The 22,511-nt window shown below is 30.0% G+C and overlaps 1 protein-coding gene across 5 annotated transcripts; it reads left to right on the top strand.

Annotated features, from left to right (window-relative positions):
- Positions 1-1,083: 1,083 nt before the first annotated feature.
- On the top strand, positions 1,084-21,255 carry LOC100167755 (RING finger protein nhl-1). Of its 5 annotated transcripts, none has more exons than XM_008188218.3 (14): positions 1,084-1,222; positions 12,601-12,776; positions 12,883-13,161; positions 13,232-14,467; positions 14,544-14,709; positions 14,783-15,016; positions 16,805-17,069; positions 17,131-17,519; positions 17,886-18,134; positions 18,269-18,441; positions 18,516-18,656; positions 18,724-18,864; positions 19,687-19,904; positions 20,679-21,255. In XM_008188218.3, exons 2-14 carry the CDS (start codon positions 12,642-12,644, stop codon positions 20,890-20,892), a joined length of 3,840 nt encoding a protein of 1,279 aa, XP_008186440.1. In that variant the 5' UTR covers positions 1,084-1,222; positions 12,601-12,641; the 3' UTR covers positions 20,893-21,255. The 5 variants fall into 5 exon arrangements, with proteins under 5 accessions (XP_008186440.1, XP_029343955.1, XP_008186441.1 ...); XM_029488095.1 differs by having other exon boundaries at positions 1,085-1,222; positions 17,131-17,201; XM_008188219.3 differs by having other exon boundaries at positions 1,085-1,222; positions 17,131-17,201; positions 17,883-18,134.
- The last annotated feature ends 1,256 nt before the right edge of the window (positions 21,256-22,511 follow it).

Here is a 22,511-nt window from a genome sequence, read left to right as displayed (position 1 = left end):
CTTAACGCCTAAAAGAAAACAATATGACCGGGCTATATTGGTAATCGCCTTGCTTGACGGCCAGGAATAAAGGTGTGTGTTGTGATATTAAATTTGAAAGCAATGATAAAGCATCTCGTTCCAAAAATATTTATAATTTATAGATGACCACTGTAAAATATTAATATATATATATATATATGTATATGGGCTTATATTTGTTGAGAACTATTTCTACCCTAAAAGTGTATATCCGTTTACAAAATAACAAATCATTATAAAACGGCCATGATACTGCACACTTCACGCTCCGCTCGAAATATAAAATCATTTGTAAAATATACTCAAAAAACCTTTTTACTTGCTCAGAGTTGCTCTCTATACTTGCTATACGTATTATTAATTAACTACACAATATTTCTAAATTTCTAATGATATTAAGCAAACTAAAAATATTTCGGCGTTGGTCATAACCTGGAGGTTGCGCAACCGTCGCGTGTAGGTACCACGAGACGAATATTATTATTAGGTATAATATTATGCTACACGTGTTCGTGTGTATTTTATTGTATTATATTTTGGGACGAGCGTATTGTTCTTTTCGCAATTGCGTATAATTAAAAAAATTGTGTACGCATTCAATTTATTTGCGTTTATAATATATTATATAATACGTAATATCATAACAATATTACCACAACGCTATATTATACAGGGTGAGTCGTCGTGTTTTCGTGAAACGGAAAAACGCAGCGACCCCCCCCCCCCCCCCCCCATCACCTTCATGTAGGACGAAGCAGGCTATTTTTTTAATACCTAAATCGGGCTTAATATAATACAAAATAAATAATATGTACCTATACATATATACGAGTGCGATATGTCACCGGGCCGAACCGGAGCGCGATACGACGATGAAGGTCGATAATATTATTATGGTTTGCAATAATAATCGTCGTTATATTGTCGTCTCGCGCATCACCTGCGTATATTATTTACTATTTACAACTGCCGTATCTACGTTATAATATTATCATCATATGTCTTTCTCTTGTATACGCGTGCACCAAGGTGGATATCTGCCAATGATGTCGGGATACAAATAGCCCGGGCCGCCGTTCGGGTTGGCCAAAAATCGCGGTCCCCCGACATGGCGTTCAGTGTTCGCGTTCCATTCGGCCCGTCGTCGACCGACCTGGCCGCCGCCGTCTGAGCAGCAGCCATGGACCCACAAATCACCTAGGTAAGTCGTCACATTATCTCGCACAAGTATGTCTCGGGTATACCTGTGCACGAGGCGTGCATAATACCTATAGGTATAATTGTAGTGACGGTATTAACATTTCGGGCTATCCCGATTTTTTACTAAAACTATATATCGCACTATAGATGATATAACATATATCGTTAAATATTATTATTATAAAAGTTATCGTCGATCGTTAAACACGCTATACTGTATAGTGTATAGAATAAACTGTACACCAACCGCGTAGCAGCCCTAGCAGACGTTTAGGTACCTGCGCACTGCATATTATGTATAATAATATAATATTATTATTATTTTATACTTACTACGTAAAGAACAAACGTACAGAAAAATAACATATTATCGTATTTTATTCCCTCCGAGAAACGTCTTAACGAGTGGGTCGTTATATTATCATCGTCCGTTCCGTAAGACGAACATAATATTATATAAATACACTAAAAAAATAATTAAAGTTCACAGTAACATGTAAAAAAAAAAAGTTAAAAAATGAAATTTATGTATGTATATATCCGGTGTTATTTTATGGTGGTACTATTTTTAATTTATATTTATTTATTTGGCAAACAGAATGAAATCGTATATATTTTTTTTTTAACTTTCGTATAGCACTCGCCGAGAACGAAGTATACAATAGGAAACGTGATGTACCTAATATTCATCAGAAAATATAATTAATATCTCGCTAATTACATTCTATTCAACGTCAAATATTGACAATAATCATTTTATCCATCCGCTTAAATTAAATCAAGCTTTACATAATCTAATATTGGATTTAACTGTATATATGGGTAGATGTTACGTCATAGTCTTATGTAATAAATAAATGTGTAAAATAATAACTATTTTTTTATGATTTATGACAGATTCTTCTTTTTGAGATATAATCACCATTAGGTATTGTCATTAAAAAAAGAGCATCACCTGTGTGTTTATTTTTATGTAAGAATAAATTATAATAAAGTCACTTGAAAAGGCCTTTAATGTAAATTTAAAGTATGGTACATTGGACACCAAGAGTACTGTAATTTATATTCATGTACACACATTAAATTGATGAACAGTTTTTAATTTAATTTACTGAGTATTATAATATAGTCAGTTAAAGAGTTAGTGGTTTTATGCACATTAACATTTGCCAAAATTCCATGTTAAAAAAGGCGTGACTAAATCTTTTTGGCACTTAAATGGTTCAGTTATCACGGCCAGCCTTAGAAAATTGAGTGCAAATAATAAAGTGTTTTTGTATCTAAAATCACAATACACGTTTCATTGTTTCGTGAATGATCATTATATAGACTTCATTATTAAACGCGCATAACTCGTTAGTGTTTTGCAAACGCATCGATCAAAATATTGTGATCGTTTGGATGGAATTACAGTGTTCTATAATTCAATTAAATCTATCTGACCCACAATCATTCATTGGTAAATAATAAAGGTATTCTAAAATCCTTACCGGAGTCCAAGAATAAGGGTTTTTATTATTGGCGATTAAAAAACTTTAAAATTGTTTCTAATATTTACTTAGTAGGTTAGGTTACCTACTTAGTAGGTAGGTACATACCTATAGCTATGCATTTTATAAGCAATTTAGAAAGTATTCTTCCTAATTTTGAATAAGAATGTAATATTAAATACCTATCTTGTACCTATATAAAAATGAAAATAATGTTTTTTTTTCATCAACAAAATTATTATAATAAAAATGTTAGTATAGCCTACGCCCTACAGGTATATATAAACATTTTATATTTATGATTTAAGTTGTGATAGAACGCATTTTTAAACTATTTTACTAAAGAAAATTATCTTTTAGAAAAACAAATATTGATAATATTATAGTCTGTATTGATTATTTTATAGCATTACAATGAGTCAATAAATACGTATAATATACAGTTAAATTTAATATTTATCCTTTAAAAAGAAAATTTAAAAACAATTTATTTAATCCAACTCAACAAAAACTTTTTTGTTGTGAAAAACCTGTATAATTTAAATAATGTTTTACACTTTTACATTTAAATATTGCAATGTAATTGAAAAACAAACTACATTAAACTCTTATATAGGTACCTACTCTATAGCAATATCCTTTTTAATAATTTAAACCATTATTAAACTTTACAAATTCCCTTGATGCTTTAGATGAAAAAATCTTGTTTGTATAGGTATTTCAATTTAAATACGTACTTTTACTATTTTTCAATTCATATTATTTAAAATCATGATAAAGAAAAAACTTTGTTCACACATTATTATTAGGTACTCACATAATATTTGATAAACACATATTTTCATCAATTTATGTAATTATGTTTCATGTAAATTTAAATGTAAATGTTTATTTTAAATTTATTGACAAATTCTATAAAATGATATAATATAATATTATTAATGTATAAAAAAAATTATGTGATAGTTAATAGCAAATTGTACAAAGCTCGTAAACTAAATGAATACTAATAGCATAATGTTCATATTTTGTCGTTTATAACATTAAATGTTTTCTACCACCGAATTAAAGTACCGAATAAATGCCTCTTGGAAATTAAAAAAAAGTTGGGCGTGTAATAAAAATTAATCAGCATTTTGCAGTTGCGGTAGGTACATAAGGTAAGTACCTACCTATAGTGCTTTTAGTGTACGCGACCAAAATTCTGGATGTTGGAAGCGTTGTTTTGTTTTCCACCACTCCTCTTGATTTTTAAACGCATGGTTGTCTTGTGTGTTTCACTGGGTGACTGTTTTTCATTATCGGTCCTCGGGAATCCTAGACGAACACTATCGCCTTCTACACTGTCTTATTCCTTCACGGTCACAGGATAAACCATTACACATTTTACACACCATTAAACGCATCCAACGCAAAAGAGGAAAACACCCATACTGAGGGCAAAGAGATGGAAAGGATGTCTCTTACATTAAGTTCAGCCTAATTGAACTGAGTTTTTAATAAGAAAACAGTGTCTTGCCGGTTAGGTAATCCTATGGGCTATGACTGCAGTGTAGCGGCGGCGATGAAGAACACAAAAAGTTTAGAGGAGGCTGGGAGGCTGGAGTTCCTATTAAACTGATTTAAAACCAATATAAAAACAATCATAATTAAAACACGGTCCAACGGTGGTGGTTCATCTGCATATATATTGAAAACCAGCAGAAAGGGGCCGATATCGAAGGACGAAAAAAGGAAGAAAAGAGACGGTACCCCGTAATAGCACAATGGAGACCAGCGAGATTATTATTGTTGACGACGGGACGAGATTAAATTGTTTTACATTGACGATTACACAAGACTTATCGGCAGTAATATACGTAATTTGGGTTTGGAGAAAGTGTAGACTAGGTACATTTTGTACGCATTAATATTAATATATATAAAGTTCCGTTGTACACGGCACTTGGTGCACTGAACATTTAAAAATCGAATAGTGATTTTTATTTATTTTGATTAAGCGTACCAGCATACCTATAGTAGAATATATAATATTATAGATTATATAGGTTATAAATTAAAACAGTTACCGCTGTATTTGCATTTTGGTTGGATGGTAAATATAATAATACTTCAATCCTCATCAATGTAAACAGTTTTAATAATACGATATCTTAACCTATAGGTAGGTACTATAAAGTCACATGATATTTGATTTTCATCGTTATTATCTTATTGAAAATAACAAGGCCTTATTTAATATAGGTATTTAAACTTTAAATCCACATATTATTTTCCAGCTGTTATACAATTATTATACAAATTTCAAGGTATGATGAATTTTATTAACTCACATAAGAGTCATTATAATGCTTAAAAACACACACACACAATAAAAATCCAATTATTTTATAGGAATAGTTCTCGTTGGTGTGCTTCAATGATCTGTTTTTTTTTCCACAACAAAAGAAAAATTGAAATAAAATATATGATACGTCCGTACAATAATATGTTATATAATATGTATTTATAGCGTAACGATGGGTCAGAGGATCTGTGTATCTTGTATTATGTGACAAAGAGAGACAATCAAGGGAAACTTGTACACATCTATAAAGAGTGTGGCATAGCGAAAACCAAAAAGAAAGAAATAGAAAGAATGAGACGGCGCGATGGAGAAAATTTTCAGTACAATATTTAAAGGGTCGAGCGCGCGGTGGACACACAAAGGCGGTTTGTGTCCAAGCCAAATTCGCACAATAAACACTGGCTCCGATCCAGGTCTCGAGCCTCGGCTGCTATCTAAAACTTCCCTAGGCGTCTAATTATATCACACCGACCAGTGCATATTATTATGTATGCGAAAGGGGTGAGTGAACAATTCAAGTATGAGCAGGCGGTGTGGCGAAGAGATTTTCTGTGAATTTTTGCATGTAACCTGGGAAAAGGCATTTCTCCGAACCTTTGTAAACGAATACAAAAGGATGTCGTTAACTTGACACAAGGAACAAAAAAAAAAATAAGTTCATTCGGAAACCTAAACGGTTTTAAATTTTTTTTCTTATTAAAAATGAATTTAATATATTATTTTAATATTTTTATCGATTCTCACATTCATAATAGGTGCGTTCAACAAGATGTTTAATCAATTGAAATGTGGTCAAAAATGTTATTCCGTGCAAAGTTCATAATATTTCAATATAATTCCATCGAGCACCGAATAAGTAATTAATTAGTCACTGGATTTAACAAATTGTTCAAAATAAAAAACAGAATAATATTAATATATTAATATGTATTACATTTTGGTTATTTTTATCGATGGATATACCTACATAAAAATAAAAACTTGTTAAAGCACTATTAATTTTTATCCTTATGGATAGTTATATTTATATTTTTATATTATACATTTATACACTACATTTTATTGCCTTAAAATGTATGGTAGGTAATACAAGATCTACCTTTACCTTTATGTTAAACACTATAAATTGTTTTCGATTTTATAAAATAACAAAATCTATTTTTTTTTAAAACATTAAATATTTGATCTAATCGTTTAATTCAATAATTGATTTAGTAAACATAACTTTATTATTCCTCGAAGAGTCGAACTATACGCTGGATCTTCTACAAATTTCTCATGGAATAAAACTTTCATATAAAATAAATTAAATCAAATCGCAGTAACTATAGTCTATACCTAAAAAAGTAAATATACTTGCTTACTTAATACTAACTATTAACCATTTCTAATTTCTTTTTCATTTTTATAAAACCTATAATGTCTATTTCTTCTAAAACACTTTAATCTGTTCTAACAACAATTTAGGTCGGTATGACTTTATATTTTAATACTAGGTCGGTACCTATAATACTTATTAGTTTCATTAAATATTTAAATATCAACTATGATCGAGCTTCTTAATCCTTTTTTAAAAGATATAATGACATAATAACATCAAAATTTAGTTTAATTTATTTAATTTTTCTAATGATAAAATCAAAACTTAGTTGATAACCCACAGTTTTAATAACTAAGTTTCATCTACTTAACCTCTTATAACAATAACTATAGGTAATAAGTGGTAGGTATTAAATTTGATTAATAATATTACGCAGTAACATTTTTATCTAAATATACACCTATATAGGTTATATGTGCTGAGTGTGTTTCGTCTTACAAATCTTATTCCAATGCAACGATTGTCCATTATTATAGGTACCTATGGCTATATATTATAATATACTATTATGATAATAATATATTATGTCATACAAGACACGTCTTGTTAACGATGAACGAATCACAAAATTATTATTATTGTGCAAATATAATATTAAACGTGAATTGTAAATTTTCAGAAGAATATAAACCTACTCGAAGTGAATGCGCCCTATTCGAACGGTTCAATTGCGTAAATAAACTTGATGTAGCATAGAATTTCGAGGGTTTGAATCCCATCAGTGTAAACAATTACGTTTTAAAACGTTAATAATTATATTTGTTGAAATGAGCACTGATTAGTGCAGTAAAACATTGAACTGAAAATTAATTATGTCTAATTATATAAGACACTATATTATCGTTTAGGTCGTATAATTAGTTCCAATGCTAAACGAGCCCGCCCCCGGTTGACAAGATAATTGATACGATTTGTGTATGTTCGCTTCATGAACATAGTATTATACGATATTTATTTATGTAATGTATAGTGTATATAATCAAATTGAAATGATCTGCGGCCACAGCCCCTACAGGCATAGCCTGAACGGTATCGGACAAAACAATAAATTTATGTACATTAATCAACAATAAATCTTTTTTAGAGTAGGTACTTACTAGCTTATGTTTGCGTTTAAGAAGGGTACCAACTACAGAGTGTGGCAAAAATATTCTCAAATGAGTAAATACTAAAAGACTGGAATTATAAGTTAGTTTTCACTTAACTCTGGTGAGCAAAACGTTAACTTAATTATACAAGTATATTAAGATGCTTTACTTAGTTCGTTGCAAACATTCGTACGTATTTACAAAACCAACATTATTTAATGTTAAATTATCAAAAAACATCTAAAACTTAAATACAATATTACAATTATTATTACAATGCATTTATTTAGTTAAAATTAAGTCAACGGCAGATTATAAGTAGATTTCGTTAGAGAAAATTCTAGCATTAGTGTTAAGGGGTAAATATTAATTAATTAATTAATATTTACTTTCCAATAAATTTGTTCCATGCGGCTGAAAACAATTAATTCTTTATAACAAAAAAAAATAATAATTGATGGGGAAATGTTGAATTTTCTAATAATTATTGAAGGTTTTCTTTTACCTCAAAAAATTAACTTTATTTTTAAAATCATTATGTCGTTGTCTGTTCGTTTTTCTTTACAAAAGAATAATAATATTTCCCTCCTCATTATTAAATGCTTCTCTTTTTCACTTTCCCCAGAACCCTGGTAATGTAGCACGTGACTGTCAGAACGTGTCTCCCAATTTGTCGAAGGCCCGAGATTGATTGCACTGGGAATACCACGTACCGGTTGTGACGCCAATTTTCTTTGGCCGTCATCGTGGCTGTACCTATCTACCAGTGTGCAGTACTCTCGTGACCCATTTATTTTGACCAATCATACAACACCCCACTAAAATCCATCTCTTGTGGAGTATCCGGAATGGAACCCCTACTGTACTGACCCATTGGGAATATGACGGCTCAAATATTATTTAAATGCCATTTTGAACTATAGAAATGACAAAATAATTTGAATCCCCTTGAAACGGGAAATGGGACTTTTTGTATATGATAATAAAACCGTTTATAAGAGTGATGTATGAGTTTCCGTTTTTTTTTTATACCTATGTATAATTTTAATACGCATTTTACAATCACTCGTTCAAGTTTTATTCGCTAACCAATTGAAACAAGAAATAAAAATGTTTTTAATGTATTATGTGTTAAGGGGATTGCAAACGGACAATTTATTAATTCAACCAAAATGTACCAATCTTTTGTCAATCATACTGATGGACCTTATAACGCGATAAGACTTCAATAAACCGATTTGAATGAGATAATATGTCTACTTGAGATCGATCAGGCCATTTTTTTAAATTAATGTTGTTCCTAAACTCTTATACATTTTGTTTGAATATTTAAAATTTACGAAATTCTAAATGTTGGTTATTTGAAAATTATTAAATTAAGTATCTTAGCATAAACTAATAACCGTTCACGCGCTAACTCAGGTACGTGCTCGTGCAAGTGCGCTCCACTATTTTATTTACATACATGCGCATACAATTTGAAAATGTCCTATTTTGAACTCCTTAAAAATGGTCCGCTTGCCATCCCCTTAAGATAATAAACATGGTAAATGCAATAATATAATGGGTAGGTAGGTATCCACGTAAAAACTTGTATGTATAGGTAGTAGAGTAGCGAAGGGGATAATCGAGAGGCCTCTGCGTTTTTCATGGGTGGGTGGGTAATGGCCAATAGGTGATAATTTATTATTAGCTTTAGTATTTTAGTAATAATTACGACAGGTATTTGCAAATATGACAGTGAATGCACTTTTATTGGAGTTTTGGTTGCACAGGGAGAGTGAAATATTAGACCATATCAATTATAGACAATAAGAATATATTTGTTATTACAACATTACAGAAAACAAAACTTTAATCGATAGGGATTATTTTTCCCATATTACAATTCGAAATCTTAAACCGTTTTCATTGAGTACCTACCTTTGTAGCTGGTCTGAGTACTTATTTTTTTTCTATAAATATTCGATCGAATGACGTAGGTACCTGCGTCAACTCAAAACTACATCATAGTATCTTTCACACACAAATGTTTTTTTTTACAGTTAAGAAATATCTATTTTCCGTTATGTGATTAAAATGCTATAATCACCTATCGCATCCATTATATTAGGTATAACATGTAATAATGTAAGATGCACGTCATACTGGATGTTGTGTATATTTTATGAATTATGAATGTATGATAAAGGTGTAGATAAGTATACTTCTCTGCGAATGATTTGTAAACGTCGCGACTGCAAAAACGAAAAATGCTATACTACTATAGGTACCTATATCGTATTGTATATGCTGAATTTGAAGACGCGATTTGAATTCCACGTGACTGGAACGTTTCGTATTTTACACCAAATCCAAACAGTGTATTTTATGTGAGAAACGAACACAGGTGCAGAAGATATTCGGTGTATACTTAACGGAAAACCGAAGTACGACACATGCTTAGAATTAGAGAATAATGTGGATACCCAAGAAAAAGTTTAGATTCGCTAAAAAGGTCGACGGTCGTACACGTGTTTGCGATTCACTTGTTTTCCCAAGAGCACATTTTCACCGTCTTATCGAACGGTATCGTTAAAATGTCATTTTATTTACGAGATAAAAATAAATGTATGTATGTAGTGGTCGGTGTACATAATATATTATACTTAGTATTTACTCGATAATCGGATTTATTCGTTAGCGAAAAAAAAAGTGCACGATAACGAAACATAAAAATAGGTATTATTATAATTATCATACACGTTACGCCATGTAAATCATAATTATGTAAAAAACGAATTTATATTATTAATGCCAGTTTTTTATTATCAAGTACTATATTATGTCTATATACAATAAACATATTTTAATATATTATTATGTGTAGCCATATGTAGTAGGTACTAGGTACCTACTGTAGTAAGTATTGATACACGTGAAATATGAATACCGCATGTGTATTGTATTAAAGCTAATGAACTATACGCATCTGACTTTTTATACTTTATGCGTACAGTAATAATATGTATGTTGTAGAGCATTGATCTTTATTTTAATTTTAATATTGCTTCCAAGAATAATGTGTTTTTTTTGTCAAAATAAGTAACCGTAAGAATGTTCTTAGCTTTACTACGTAGGTATACAGTTCAACAACACTTTAATATTAAAATTCATGAAATGAATAAATATCTTTTTCGTGAATTCTACATTAGTGATGTGTTAACAAAACTTTGAATAATATAATCGTCGCATGTTAAAAAGAAAATAAAAACTCGAAACTCCATAAGATTAGTATTGTTTGTTTTCATGAGATTACTGAGCAAATAAAAATCGGTACTCCGAATTTTAAATATTTTAGTATAATTTTGTCCATCTATTTAACAGTTTTATTCACAACATAATATACCTACATATAAGTTAAACTTTGTTTGAAACTTTTGAAATCACCCATAAAGTGCAATGTTTTTTAAATCAGTATTTTACTATGTTAAAAATAAAAATAGTACACTCGATGAATTTTAACGTTTTAAAGAGAGCTAACCTAACCTAACCTATTTAAAATCGATATTTTAAATTGGTTTTCTTATTTTTATTCCTTGAAATAAAATTTAATATTTTTTATTTTATTTAGTAGATTTTCTTTGTACAGCAAATTAATTAGTCACATATTTTAAATGACCAGATAAGTATAATAGATAAAATACAACTATACAGGCTCGTATAGATACCTATAATACCCTGTAATGTAATGTATCATGTTTAAAACGACTCAGGGTTATCACATTTACACGCTACTCATCAAAATCGTTTAAAGTATGTTAGTGGCATATCTTTTTCACTATTGGTAGTAAATAGTAATTTAAAAGATTACGTCTGGAAAAAAAGGTGGAATGATACTTGAAACAGGACAAAAGCAACACAGGGTGTGACGTTGTCAATAATAAAACCCCTAGGGTTGGGAGCAAACAAACAGCTGCAACAGTTCCCACAGACTCATCAACTAAACAAATTATTAAATATTACTAATGCATTCTTCGAGCAAAAACTGTTCTTTTTTTTAATTTCAAATCTTTGTACTGCCTTTTTATTTTATTTTTTGGTCCATTTGAAATATGGTTTTTTTTCATCACCATCAATTCATCTTTATCATTATTATTGCATTACAAACTAATACATTTGATACGGCGAATACGAAATTATTTCATTTTCACGCATAAAACCTTGATAGTTTCAAATGACACAACAGTATTATTTAAATTTTTCGAATACGAGTAAGTATAGAAAAAAAAAAAATATATATATATATATATATATATCCCACATGGCACATGGATGCCAAAAATACTGCAATCGGCCGCGTTCACACTGTAGCTAGCGCGTCGTCATCAATAGTCAACACGACCAAGTACTCTGTGATAGATATACAATTTCCACATAGATTTCAAGTTCATCCGAATTTAAAAAAAATATAAGTTGCGCAAAATATTTAATGCTTTTTCCGCCTTGAAATAAACGCCCACGTAAACGAACTTATGCAGACTAACGACGGGATGCGACAAGGTGAACGCTAGGATCGGATTCACTCGGCAAACATGTCTATTTATAGAGACTTCGTAACCGTATCTACAGAATATTTTATGTTCTTAGTCTCAGTCACTGATTTGCTACCGTACCGTGTGCTACGCTAAAAATACGATGACCAACAACTGTACCGGAAGCTTTTTATCATAATATTACATACTGGAAATTGGAGTGTTACAAGGTAATTTGTGGCCATTTCGCATACGTAATCATTATGGTATTGTATAGTCTAAAGTATATTTTATTCAAGATAGGGTGGCTAAACTCCGTACGTTTATAGAATTTATTTATTAAAAACTATTTTTGTAAATACAATAGTAGATACTCTGCGTTTTATTATTGTTGTTGTTACATGCATTGAAGCGGCACAAATCAAAACAAAAATATTATACATAACATTATGTGCCTAAATGTATTAACATTATACTTATATCTTATTAAACAAACAGTTTTGGTTGTATTATTCCAATTTAAAATGCTTAATTCACGTTCAATTTTGTATTGTTGTAGTGCAAAAGTAAAAAAAAACTTAACTCAAAGGATAAGACAAAATGGAACAATTCGACCAACTGCTGACATGCGCAATATGTTTGGACAGGTACAGAAATCCAAAATTACTACCATGCCAGCATTCGTTTTGTATGGAACCATGTATGGACGGTTTAGTGGACTATGTCCGGAGACAAGTAACTACATATAATATTAATTATTATATTATAATTATTTTTATGATACATTTTTATCAATATAAAATATGTTTCATAGTAACAATAATTGAATATTTTATTACAGGTAAAATGCCCGGAATGTCGAGCAGAACATCGAATACCATACAACGGTGTTCAAGGCTATCCAACAAATGTAACTTTACAGCGTTTCTTAGAACTACATATAGAAATTACTGGAGAGTTACCAGATCCAACAAGTGGACAAATAATGAAACGATGTGGTGTGTGTTCAGAAAAAGCATACGTGACACCATGCGTTCATTGCGAAAAAGATGTATGTTCAGACTGCAAAGGCGCTCATATGGATATTTTAAGAAGAGAAATAGCCCGAATTAATAACCAGGTAAAATTTTTATTTAAATTAAATGTGTTTATAATATAAATTTCTGGGTTTCAAACATAATAATTTACAGGTTAGGCGGGCGTTACATAGGTTATCAGATATGCTTGCTGGTGTAGAAAAGAATATGTTGACATTGCAACAAAATTGCACTTCGGTAACTGAAGAAGTAGATGAAATTTATCGCAGATTGGCCAAGGCCTTAAAAGATCGTACTGACCATCTTAGAGGAGAAATCGATCGATACTTATCAACGGAATTAAAAAATTTATGCAATCTTAAAGAGAATTTAGATATTGAAATATCAAATATACAAAGTAATTGTGATTTAGCGGATAAACATATGCAATCAGATGATGTAGAATGGGAAGACAGTGAGCTTATGGATGCCAAAGAAATATTTTTAAAAACTGTAGAATTTATTAGAAATTTTGAAACAGAAATTGGCGATTACAGCAGAAGAGCGAAATTTTTAATGGCTCACGACCCAAATCAATTGGTTATGCATGTTGCCAGTTATGGCGAGCTTACTATTCATGCCCCACACCAAGCATTTAATGCCAGTTCAAATTCTCTTCAGGCTCCAAGTCCAGGCCTTATGCGATCTAAAAGTGATCATAGACTTGCTTCACAATACCGACAGGATGAGAGAAATGCATACGAAACAGGTGGTGAAATTGGTGGAAGAGTCTCACCATTAGGTGGTAGGAAATTCGGTGAAAGATATCCAAGTCGGTATACACGTGGAGATAGAAATGATTACGATGCAGACACGACGCACGATAACGAAAATAGAAGTTCAGCTAGATCTAGGATTAGATCTAGATTAGGAAGACATGGCTTGAATGAAAATACAGACTCTGATACGGATTCAAGATCAGTGCGTTTCTCTGAAACAAATAATACTGTGCACCGTGAACGAGAACGTGTTTTAGACACCGAGGACGTAGCTAAAGGTCCCTTAAGTGGTATCACTAGATTATATGATTCTCCTAGAGTAATGAAAAGGCTGTTAGAAAGTGAGAACAAAGATAAAAAAGCTGAAGTTGTACCTAAGCCCCAACCACAACCAGCAGTTCAGCAGCCAAAAAAAATTACTCCTCAACCAACACCACAGAGACAACTAAGCGAAGACGATGAAATAGCAAGGATAAAACGACAAAACAAAACTGCGTCTACATCGTCTGATACAGAACGAAGAGATAGAGTCGGTTCAATTAAGAGAGATGACTCGAGAGATTCCAATAGATCAACATCTAATACACCAGCAGAAAGCACTCGAAAGACATCTGTACCTGAACCAATACCGGTAAGATAAAAAAAAAAAATACAAAATAACATTTACCTAACAATGTTTCTTAAAAATATTTTAATATACTTTATAGACGGATACCCAAGAATCGTCTGAAAGTGAGTCTGAAGAGGATTCAGTTGAAGTAGTTGAGCCGAGAAAACCTACACCCGCCAGAACTACATTTACTCCATCCACGTCAGCTGCAACGGCAGATTCGAGACGATCTTCCACTGCATCCGATAACTTAGGATCAAAAGGTAAAATAAATTTTAAGATAATTGCAATTCATTTTAAATCGTCTAATGCAGCTAGTATTTTTATTGGTTTTAGGAAGTGCTAGACTCAAATCGACTAGATCAGACAGTATTGAAAGTACGTGTTCCTCAGAAACTCCCGGGACGCCGGTACGAAGAAACGCCGGAAGTACTTACGCATCTGAAGACGTGAAACAATCGCCAGTTAGTTCGAGCTCTGGAAGTACAACTCCACGAGCTAGATTTTCTTCAGTTTCTTCAAAAAGAGATTCAGCAACACCAACAAACTCTCGAAGTTACAATGTTACGGGTAATGCATTTAAATATTTTACAATTACGATTATTTGTGTATTTATTTACTTATGGAAATCTCATACATAGCGTGTATATATAATGCAACAAGTATTAATGTATCATTTAAAAATTGCTTTATTATTAATTCTTAACTCATAATAGTACAACATTAATCAATTTAGAATAAATTTATATAATTTTAACTCCAACAATGTTCAAAATTATATACCTTATGAACTACCTATTCGAATAATTATTATATTGTTAATAATGTATGTCTATAAAAGTAGGTAGATATAATATTGTGTGTAGCTTAAAGTATTCCATAACCAGCTTTTTTTATTATTAAATTTACTTAACTATGATAGTTAGATTTATAATGTAAATATATTATGTTTGATACTTTGTTTTAAAATAATATTTTTAATTTTAATTTATTGTGTTTTAATTTTGAACAGATGAATCTAAAACTATGTCCCACTGAATACTGATTACATCGGTGTATAAATTAAAATTAAGTACATGGATTAAAAAAATATTTATATCCCTTACTCTACGTGCTCATTTTTTGATGCATTTTAAATTATGACTATGTGAAAATGAGTTTTTACATTTTTAAATTTAAAAAAAGTTTAGTTGGTTCTCACAAAATCAATTGAATTATTATAATTTAAACATTAAATATCAAGTTTAAAAATAAAGATAGATAACATAACTTAGATAATCTTTAATTTATTGCCAATAAAACTACCAATATAACTTTTGGATTTTATAGCCAATTACTATAGAATACAGATAAAATTAAAAGAGTAAGCTAAACTTTAAATGTATTTAGCATTAAATATTCCATATATAAAATGTTACATTGCACATTTTTGTATATTTTAAGCAATTTAGATTCTTAGTGCTGTTTTCACAATTTTTGGTGCTGTTTTTTAATTTTTTTTTTTACTGATATAGATACTTAAAATAAATAGTCATATGCATTAAATTTGATTTATTTTTTGTTATTAATAAATCTTGTAATTTCAATAAAAAAATTGATATCAAATTTATTTTTTATATTAGACAAGAAAAAATACCCACTTATCATTACATTAAACCGATGGCTGGATTCAAGTACATTTTAGTTAATTTTATTAATTTATTAACTAATAATTAACATACCTATTTAAATTACTTTACAATTTTTAATACAAATAAACAATAAAAAATGTTTAAAATAATTTTATTTTCTCGGGCTTAGGGCAAGTTAAAGCACATATTTCAAAATTTTGTAGGTAAAATTATTGTGGCACAAATATCATTACATTTTAGGAATATAACTTCCGAGCCGTTCATTTAGTTTATTTAAAAAGCATATTATAGGCACCTAGTTACCTACCTACCTGATACATTTGATTTAAAATAACACAATATTAAATACATTATAAATATTATACAAATATATATTTTATAACTATTTGTATAAAAGAAACGCCGTTGAAAAATTACATAGGTACCAAAGTTAGGTGAATCTTATTAAATTATGTCAGAGTTCACTTTTGGAATAGGTACCTAAATAACTATATGATTCTTACCACATTATATTATATAGAAAATATAAATATATTATGTTTATTTAAACTATTGTAGGTAGGTACCTATGTATAATATATACATTCTTTATAAAAAATATTTTTAATTTTAATTTTATAAAAAGTACCAATCAAATAAACTGTAGCCAGCGATTTTAAAGAAGACCTATTAAATGGCTTGTTCATTTTTAAAATATATTTTTTTTTCTATGCATACCAAATTGTAGGTAACAGTGAAAGTACTTCAAAAAAAGAAGAAATCGAAGATGAAGAAGAAGAAGAAGAAGAAACGGAAACTTCGTCCGAATCATCTGAAACTGATACAGACGAAGATTCCGAGGATGCTAAACCAAAAACCCCTGTACCAAAAGCTATGGAAAAAACGGATATTGGTCCATTGTTGGCTAGAAGTGCTCAAGCTAGAGATAATGGTAGCAGCAGTAACAGTAGCTCAAGGAGAGCTAGCCAAGATGAATCTTATACTAGATCACGGTAAGTAAACAAAGTGGTTAACACAGTTGATATAATTTTATTGGTTTAATTTTGTATTCAGATACGGAACCAGTGGCTACAAATCACCGTCGTATCAGAGCCCCAGAGAAGCCGATACGTCAGCGAGTGGTAGTAAGTACCTGAACAATTCTCGAACCGAACCTGCCCCGCGGTTCACTAGCAGATTCCTAAAAACTAAAAGTATCCAAGAAGAAAATCCTACCAAACCAAGTTACAACAGTGACAACAAATACACATCAGACAAGGGCGGGTTATTACGGAGTAGAACCAGCGCTAACCTAGAAGAAGACCTTCCGGATGACACTAACACATCTGCATACTCGCCATATTCTAAAAATCATTATGGTTCGGAATTGTCCAGAAGTCGATCCAGTCATGCTTTAAAATCTCGGGAAACCTCACCCGATAGGCCTGTAACAAATGCTTCAGGTATTACTGACCGAACAACAAAAATACACATATAAAACATGCGTGCAGATAACTGATAGTCATGCTAATCGCAACGTAGTCCTACTATAAATATAATAATATTATAATATATCTAGATATGGTGTAACAATCCTAATACACACAATGATTTAGAATACAAACATAACTCTCGCCTCAACTAGAACATTAGTTTATACCATGGACATTTTAGTAGAACGTTACCTACCTAGAGAGAGCTATATAGAAAATTATGAATCATATTATGATCCCTACAGAAATCAATAACACATTCACATACAATATTTAACGTAGAGAAAACGGATACTTTTTATTTTTTACGACAAAACGTTTTTACTATGCTAGCAGGAACAGGAGAAAAAGACGGTGCGGCTTTAAGCTCATGGGCTAGGTATCTGAAAAACAAATATGGAAACCGCAGCAAAGAAAATGCAGCCAAAGATAACGCCGCGGCTGCCAGTTCAGCGTCAAGCTCGTCTTCTCGGCGACTTTCGCTAGGATTACCACTACGTTCCAATTCCACTCACGTTGACAGTTCAGATGACGACCAAAAAAACATGCAAAGCTCCCCCACCTCCCATACAATTATCGAAGCAGGTGTGTATTGATACGTATAATATTATTGTTACCAATAATAATAGCCGGAGTAGATATTTTAGAAAACAATATATTATTATAATATTATGGACCGTCTAAAACAATTAAATATTAAATAATTGTGTGTATTTTAGGTATGCAGGGCGTAGGTTCTACCCCTAGAGTTCAGTACCTACAAAAGCGACAGTTGTTGTTTAAGATCGGTGGTAGGGGGAGCGAGCCCGGATATTTTACATGGCCCAGAGGCGTCGCCGTTGGTCCAGACAACCTAATTGTTGTAGCCGATTCATCGAACCACAGAATCCAAGTACGAATATACCAATTATTTGATATTATATAAAATAAAAACTGAATTTACAAGGACATTTTACGTATATATAGGTATTTGATAACAGCGGGAAAATATTAAAAGACTTTGGGTCCTATGGAAATAGTGAAGGCGAATTCGATTGTTTGGCCGGAGTAGCCGTCAATCGTATTGGCCAATATATCATTGCAGATCGGTACAACCATAGAATACAAGTAATTTTAATGATTTAAATCCGCGAAGTTATCATTACTGATAGCAAATTGATTTATTTTTCTTTAGGTGTTAGACCCGTCCGGAAGATTTCTAAGGTCGTTTGGAAGTCAAGGTTCTAGTGACGGTCGTTTCAATTATCCTTGGGGAATTACTACCGATGCCCTTGGGTTCATATACGTTTGCGACAAAGAAAATCACAGAATCCAGGTAAACAAAAAATGAAAATAACTTTATTGGAAAATGCTAACTGATGACTGATTCTATTGAATAAACATTTTTACTAAAGGCTGCATACACATTCATAGTAAATTTAAATCTTTCTATTGAATTTTCTCCCATTTACTGCTAGTTAAATAGATACCTACTATATTATTATAGTATTAAACTTAGTTAGTAGTTATTTTATATTTACGTAAAGCTTAACAAATTACCTCCACAACAATAGCCACGTCTTAAAAACTGTTTTAAGCACCTATAGGTAAGAACTAAGTACCAATAATTTCAAACCAAGATCATAGATATACATAAGTCTAGAATAATTATTAAAAACAATCATAGATATAGGTACAATTTCTAAAAAGAAAAAGTAGGCAACTTTTAACGCATTATATAATAAATATTAAATGTAATGGTAACATAATAGGTAATCTACTGCACGAGTATTTTTACAAATTTTTTTTATTCTATGAGAATCAAAAACTTAGTAAAGTTTCATTTTAAAAGTAACTGTTTTACTTACTTAATAGATACTGTTTATTAGGAAGGAACCTAATACTAATTAGTTTAAATAAAATATAATAATACATGTAGGTACTGTTGTTTAAAAAATTCCGTTGTTTCCTTTATTAACGATTAGGTAGGTATAAATATTGTAATAATTAACAAAAAATATTTATTATAATTTTCAATTTATTTTAGTAGAGTAAAATGTAAATAGTTATTATATTTAGTCCAGTTTTGTAACAAAGGTATCATAATTATTCTACGTACAATAATAGTACCTATCTAAAATGTATTTTTATTCAACAGGTGTTCCAGTCAGACGGAACATTTGTAGGTAAATTTGGATCGAACGGGAATAAAATCGGACAACTGGAACATCCACATTACATAGCGGTATCGAATACAAACAGAGTAATCGTTTCTGACTGCAACAACCATCGTATTCAGATTTTTGATGTTAACGGAAGAGTGATCAGTTCATTTGGCACAGAAGGATCAGAAAATGGCCAATTTAAATTCCCCAAGTACGTAATATTTCTCTTCCTATTAATTATTACGCCCCTAGACCCATATAGTTACCTAACTATCTAATAGAAAAAGTAATCTAATAGTAGGTAGGTATCTAATAAATTACTGTACAATATTATTACTATTGTAGTATTTTCAATAATGTAAAACAATTTTAACACCACAATGTACATAGCTGTTTGACCACTGAATCTGAATGTATTTGTAGATACTAGGTAGGTATCACACTACCATTAAGTAGGTAGGTACCTAGTTACTACCGACTCTTGATGTTAAACACATTTTTAAATCATAAATTACTTACCTACTTCCTGAAATATTATTAATCTACATCATAACTACCTACAATATAGTCTATAAAAACATTTAACCAACATCATCCAAAATAATGTGTAGGTATATTAAATAATATTAAAGCACAGTAGGTACCTATATACATTTAACTGTAGCATTCACTAGGTAAAGCACCACCCTTATCTAAAACTTTTTGTCCTTGCCCAACCATAAATTACAATTTTTATTATACATGATAGTTATTAACTTCATATTAATACAATTTTGACATAAAAATAACACAAGTAAATTATTACAATTATAAAATACCCACCTAACTTATACATATAATTTATATTATAAAAAAATATATATGTTATGTACTCAAATAGAAAATTATAGGTAGGTACTATGTATAATATATTTTTCCCTGAAGTATACCGTTCAGTAAATAGTTTACTATGGTCTAATATTAATAATGAAATGTAACTTTTCAGAGGTGTAGCTGTGGACGACCAAGGATACATACTGGTAGCAGACTCCGGTAACAATCGCATACAAATTTTTCATCCTGACTCAACGTTCCTGAGGGCTTTCGGTTGCTGGGGATCTGGTGATGGGGAGTTCAAAGGACTTGAAGGCATCGCTGTTATGTCCAATGGAAATATATTAGTCTGTGACCGAGAGAATCATAGGGTTCAAGTTTTCTAATTTCACGCGTTACTGACTTCATAGTAAAAGTAGTGCGAATCATGTATATACTTATAGTATTGACATTAGATCATAACTTCTTCATATGGCTTTAAAAATTAATATTTGAAGGATTTTAATGTTTTTTTTTTTTTTTTATTTTATTATATACACATTACACATATTATATATATCAAAATAAATTGTTACAATATAATAATATCATAACTTTCAAAATTGTGAATTAATTATTTTATGAATAATAATATTCAAATTTAAAAGGGTAACATTCAAAATCCAAACATATCCAATGGATATGAAACGTGAATTATATTTGTTACAAATATGTATGCCAAATAATATATCGACCAATTAACAAAATTATTTTATAGAAATATTGTATTTTTATTTTAATAAAATAAAAATAAAAATAAAACTAGGTATTAATGTATTATATGACAGAATACTTCAAATAAGTTTGATATAATTTAAGGTACATACTATCTATATCTATCAATTTTAATATTTGAATTAAATTTTTTTTTATGACAAAATATTTTTTCACAACTAAATCAGATACCTAGATTTTAAATAAAAGAAACACCACAGATCTATAATCTATTTAACCAATTAAAAATTAAAATCAATACTTAATTTATAGTGAAAACAATATTTTAATTTAAACTATATCCAAGTTATGATGTTATTTCATTTAAAAAATATGCAACAATAACTCAGTACATTTTAAAGATTAAATACATGTTTTTAAGTTATTTTTCCTTCACAATTTCACAAAGCCCAAATCTGTCCAAAAAAATGTTTACTAATATAAATAATTTTAAGTTTTTATGCAGAAATCTAATTAAAATACTATATTTTGTATAAATTATTGGAGCACTGTAAAATAAAGTAAGTATTCAACAGTGAATGATAACATTTTCAAGTTTCAACATATTTTTAATGAAATTAAATAAATACAAATTCATATAAGTAAATTGCTATTTACCTACTCATTATAACAATACATTTTTTTTACATATTTTTATTATTACATTTTAGCAGTCCTGTAAAGTATTTAAGTAAAAGTATTTGAGTAAAAGTATTCAAATACTTTTTTAAGTATTGAATAACTTTTTAAATACTTTTAGCATAAAGTATTTTGAATGGTATTTTAAATACTTTTTTGTATTAAATATTTTTTGGTATTGAATACTTTGGTTTTTATTTCGAACATTTTATTTTTATTCGAAATAATTGGTTGGAAAAATATTATGGTCAACTACAATAATAGAATAATAGTTTTATTTAATATTCTATATTTCTGTGTTAGCCGAAGCCCAAAGGTTTGTGAAAACCAGATTTCTAAGAAAAGTTTTTGAATATTGAATAACAATATTCTCTTTAAAACTATCAGATAACTATTAGATTACCTACTACCTATGTGTTTATATTACGATAATAAGGAACCCACTTTAAAACCAAAAGTATTTGAAAAGTATTCCAAATACTTTTTCAAAGTATTTGAGTAGTATTTGAAATACTTTACAATTAAAGTATTTGAGAAGTATCTTAAATACTTAAAAAAATTCGAGTATTTCCTCAAGTACTTTTTAAAAGTATTCTTTACAGAACTGCATTTT

The sequence above is a fragment of the Acyrthosiphon pisum genome, chromosome A1 (genome assembly GCF_005508785.2).
Source record: "Acyrthosiphon pisum isolate AL4f chromosome A1, pea_aphid_22Mar2018_4r6ur, whole genome shotgun sequence".
In the NCBI taxonomy this organism is placed as follows: Eukaryota; Metazoa; Arthropoda; class Insecta; order Hemiptera; family Aphididae; genus Acyrthosiphon; species Acyrthosiphon pisum.
Note: the sequence above shows the minus strand (reverse complement) of the source record. Positions and strands in the feature narration are given on the sequence as shown.

What these genes read in the sequence shown, in the direction of transcription:
- LOC100167755 (XM_001944945.5), top strand. Translation starts at nt 12,642, where the DNA reads ATGGAACAATTCGACCAACTGCTGACATGCGCAATATGTTTGGACAGG. An exon ending in TGGACTATGTCCGGAGACAA is followed by an intron (nt 12,777 to 12,882) that starts GTAACTACATAT and finishes ATTTTATTACAG; the next exon opens with GTAAAATGCCCGGAATGTCG. An exon ending in CCATACAATTATCGAAGCAG is followed by an intron (nt 18,135 to 18,268) that starts GTGTGTATTGAT and finishes TGTGTATTTTAG; the next exon opens with GTATGCAGGGCGTAGGTTCT.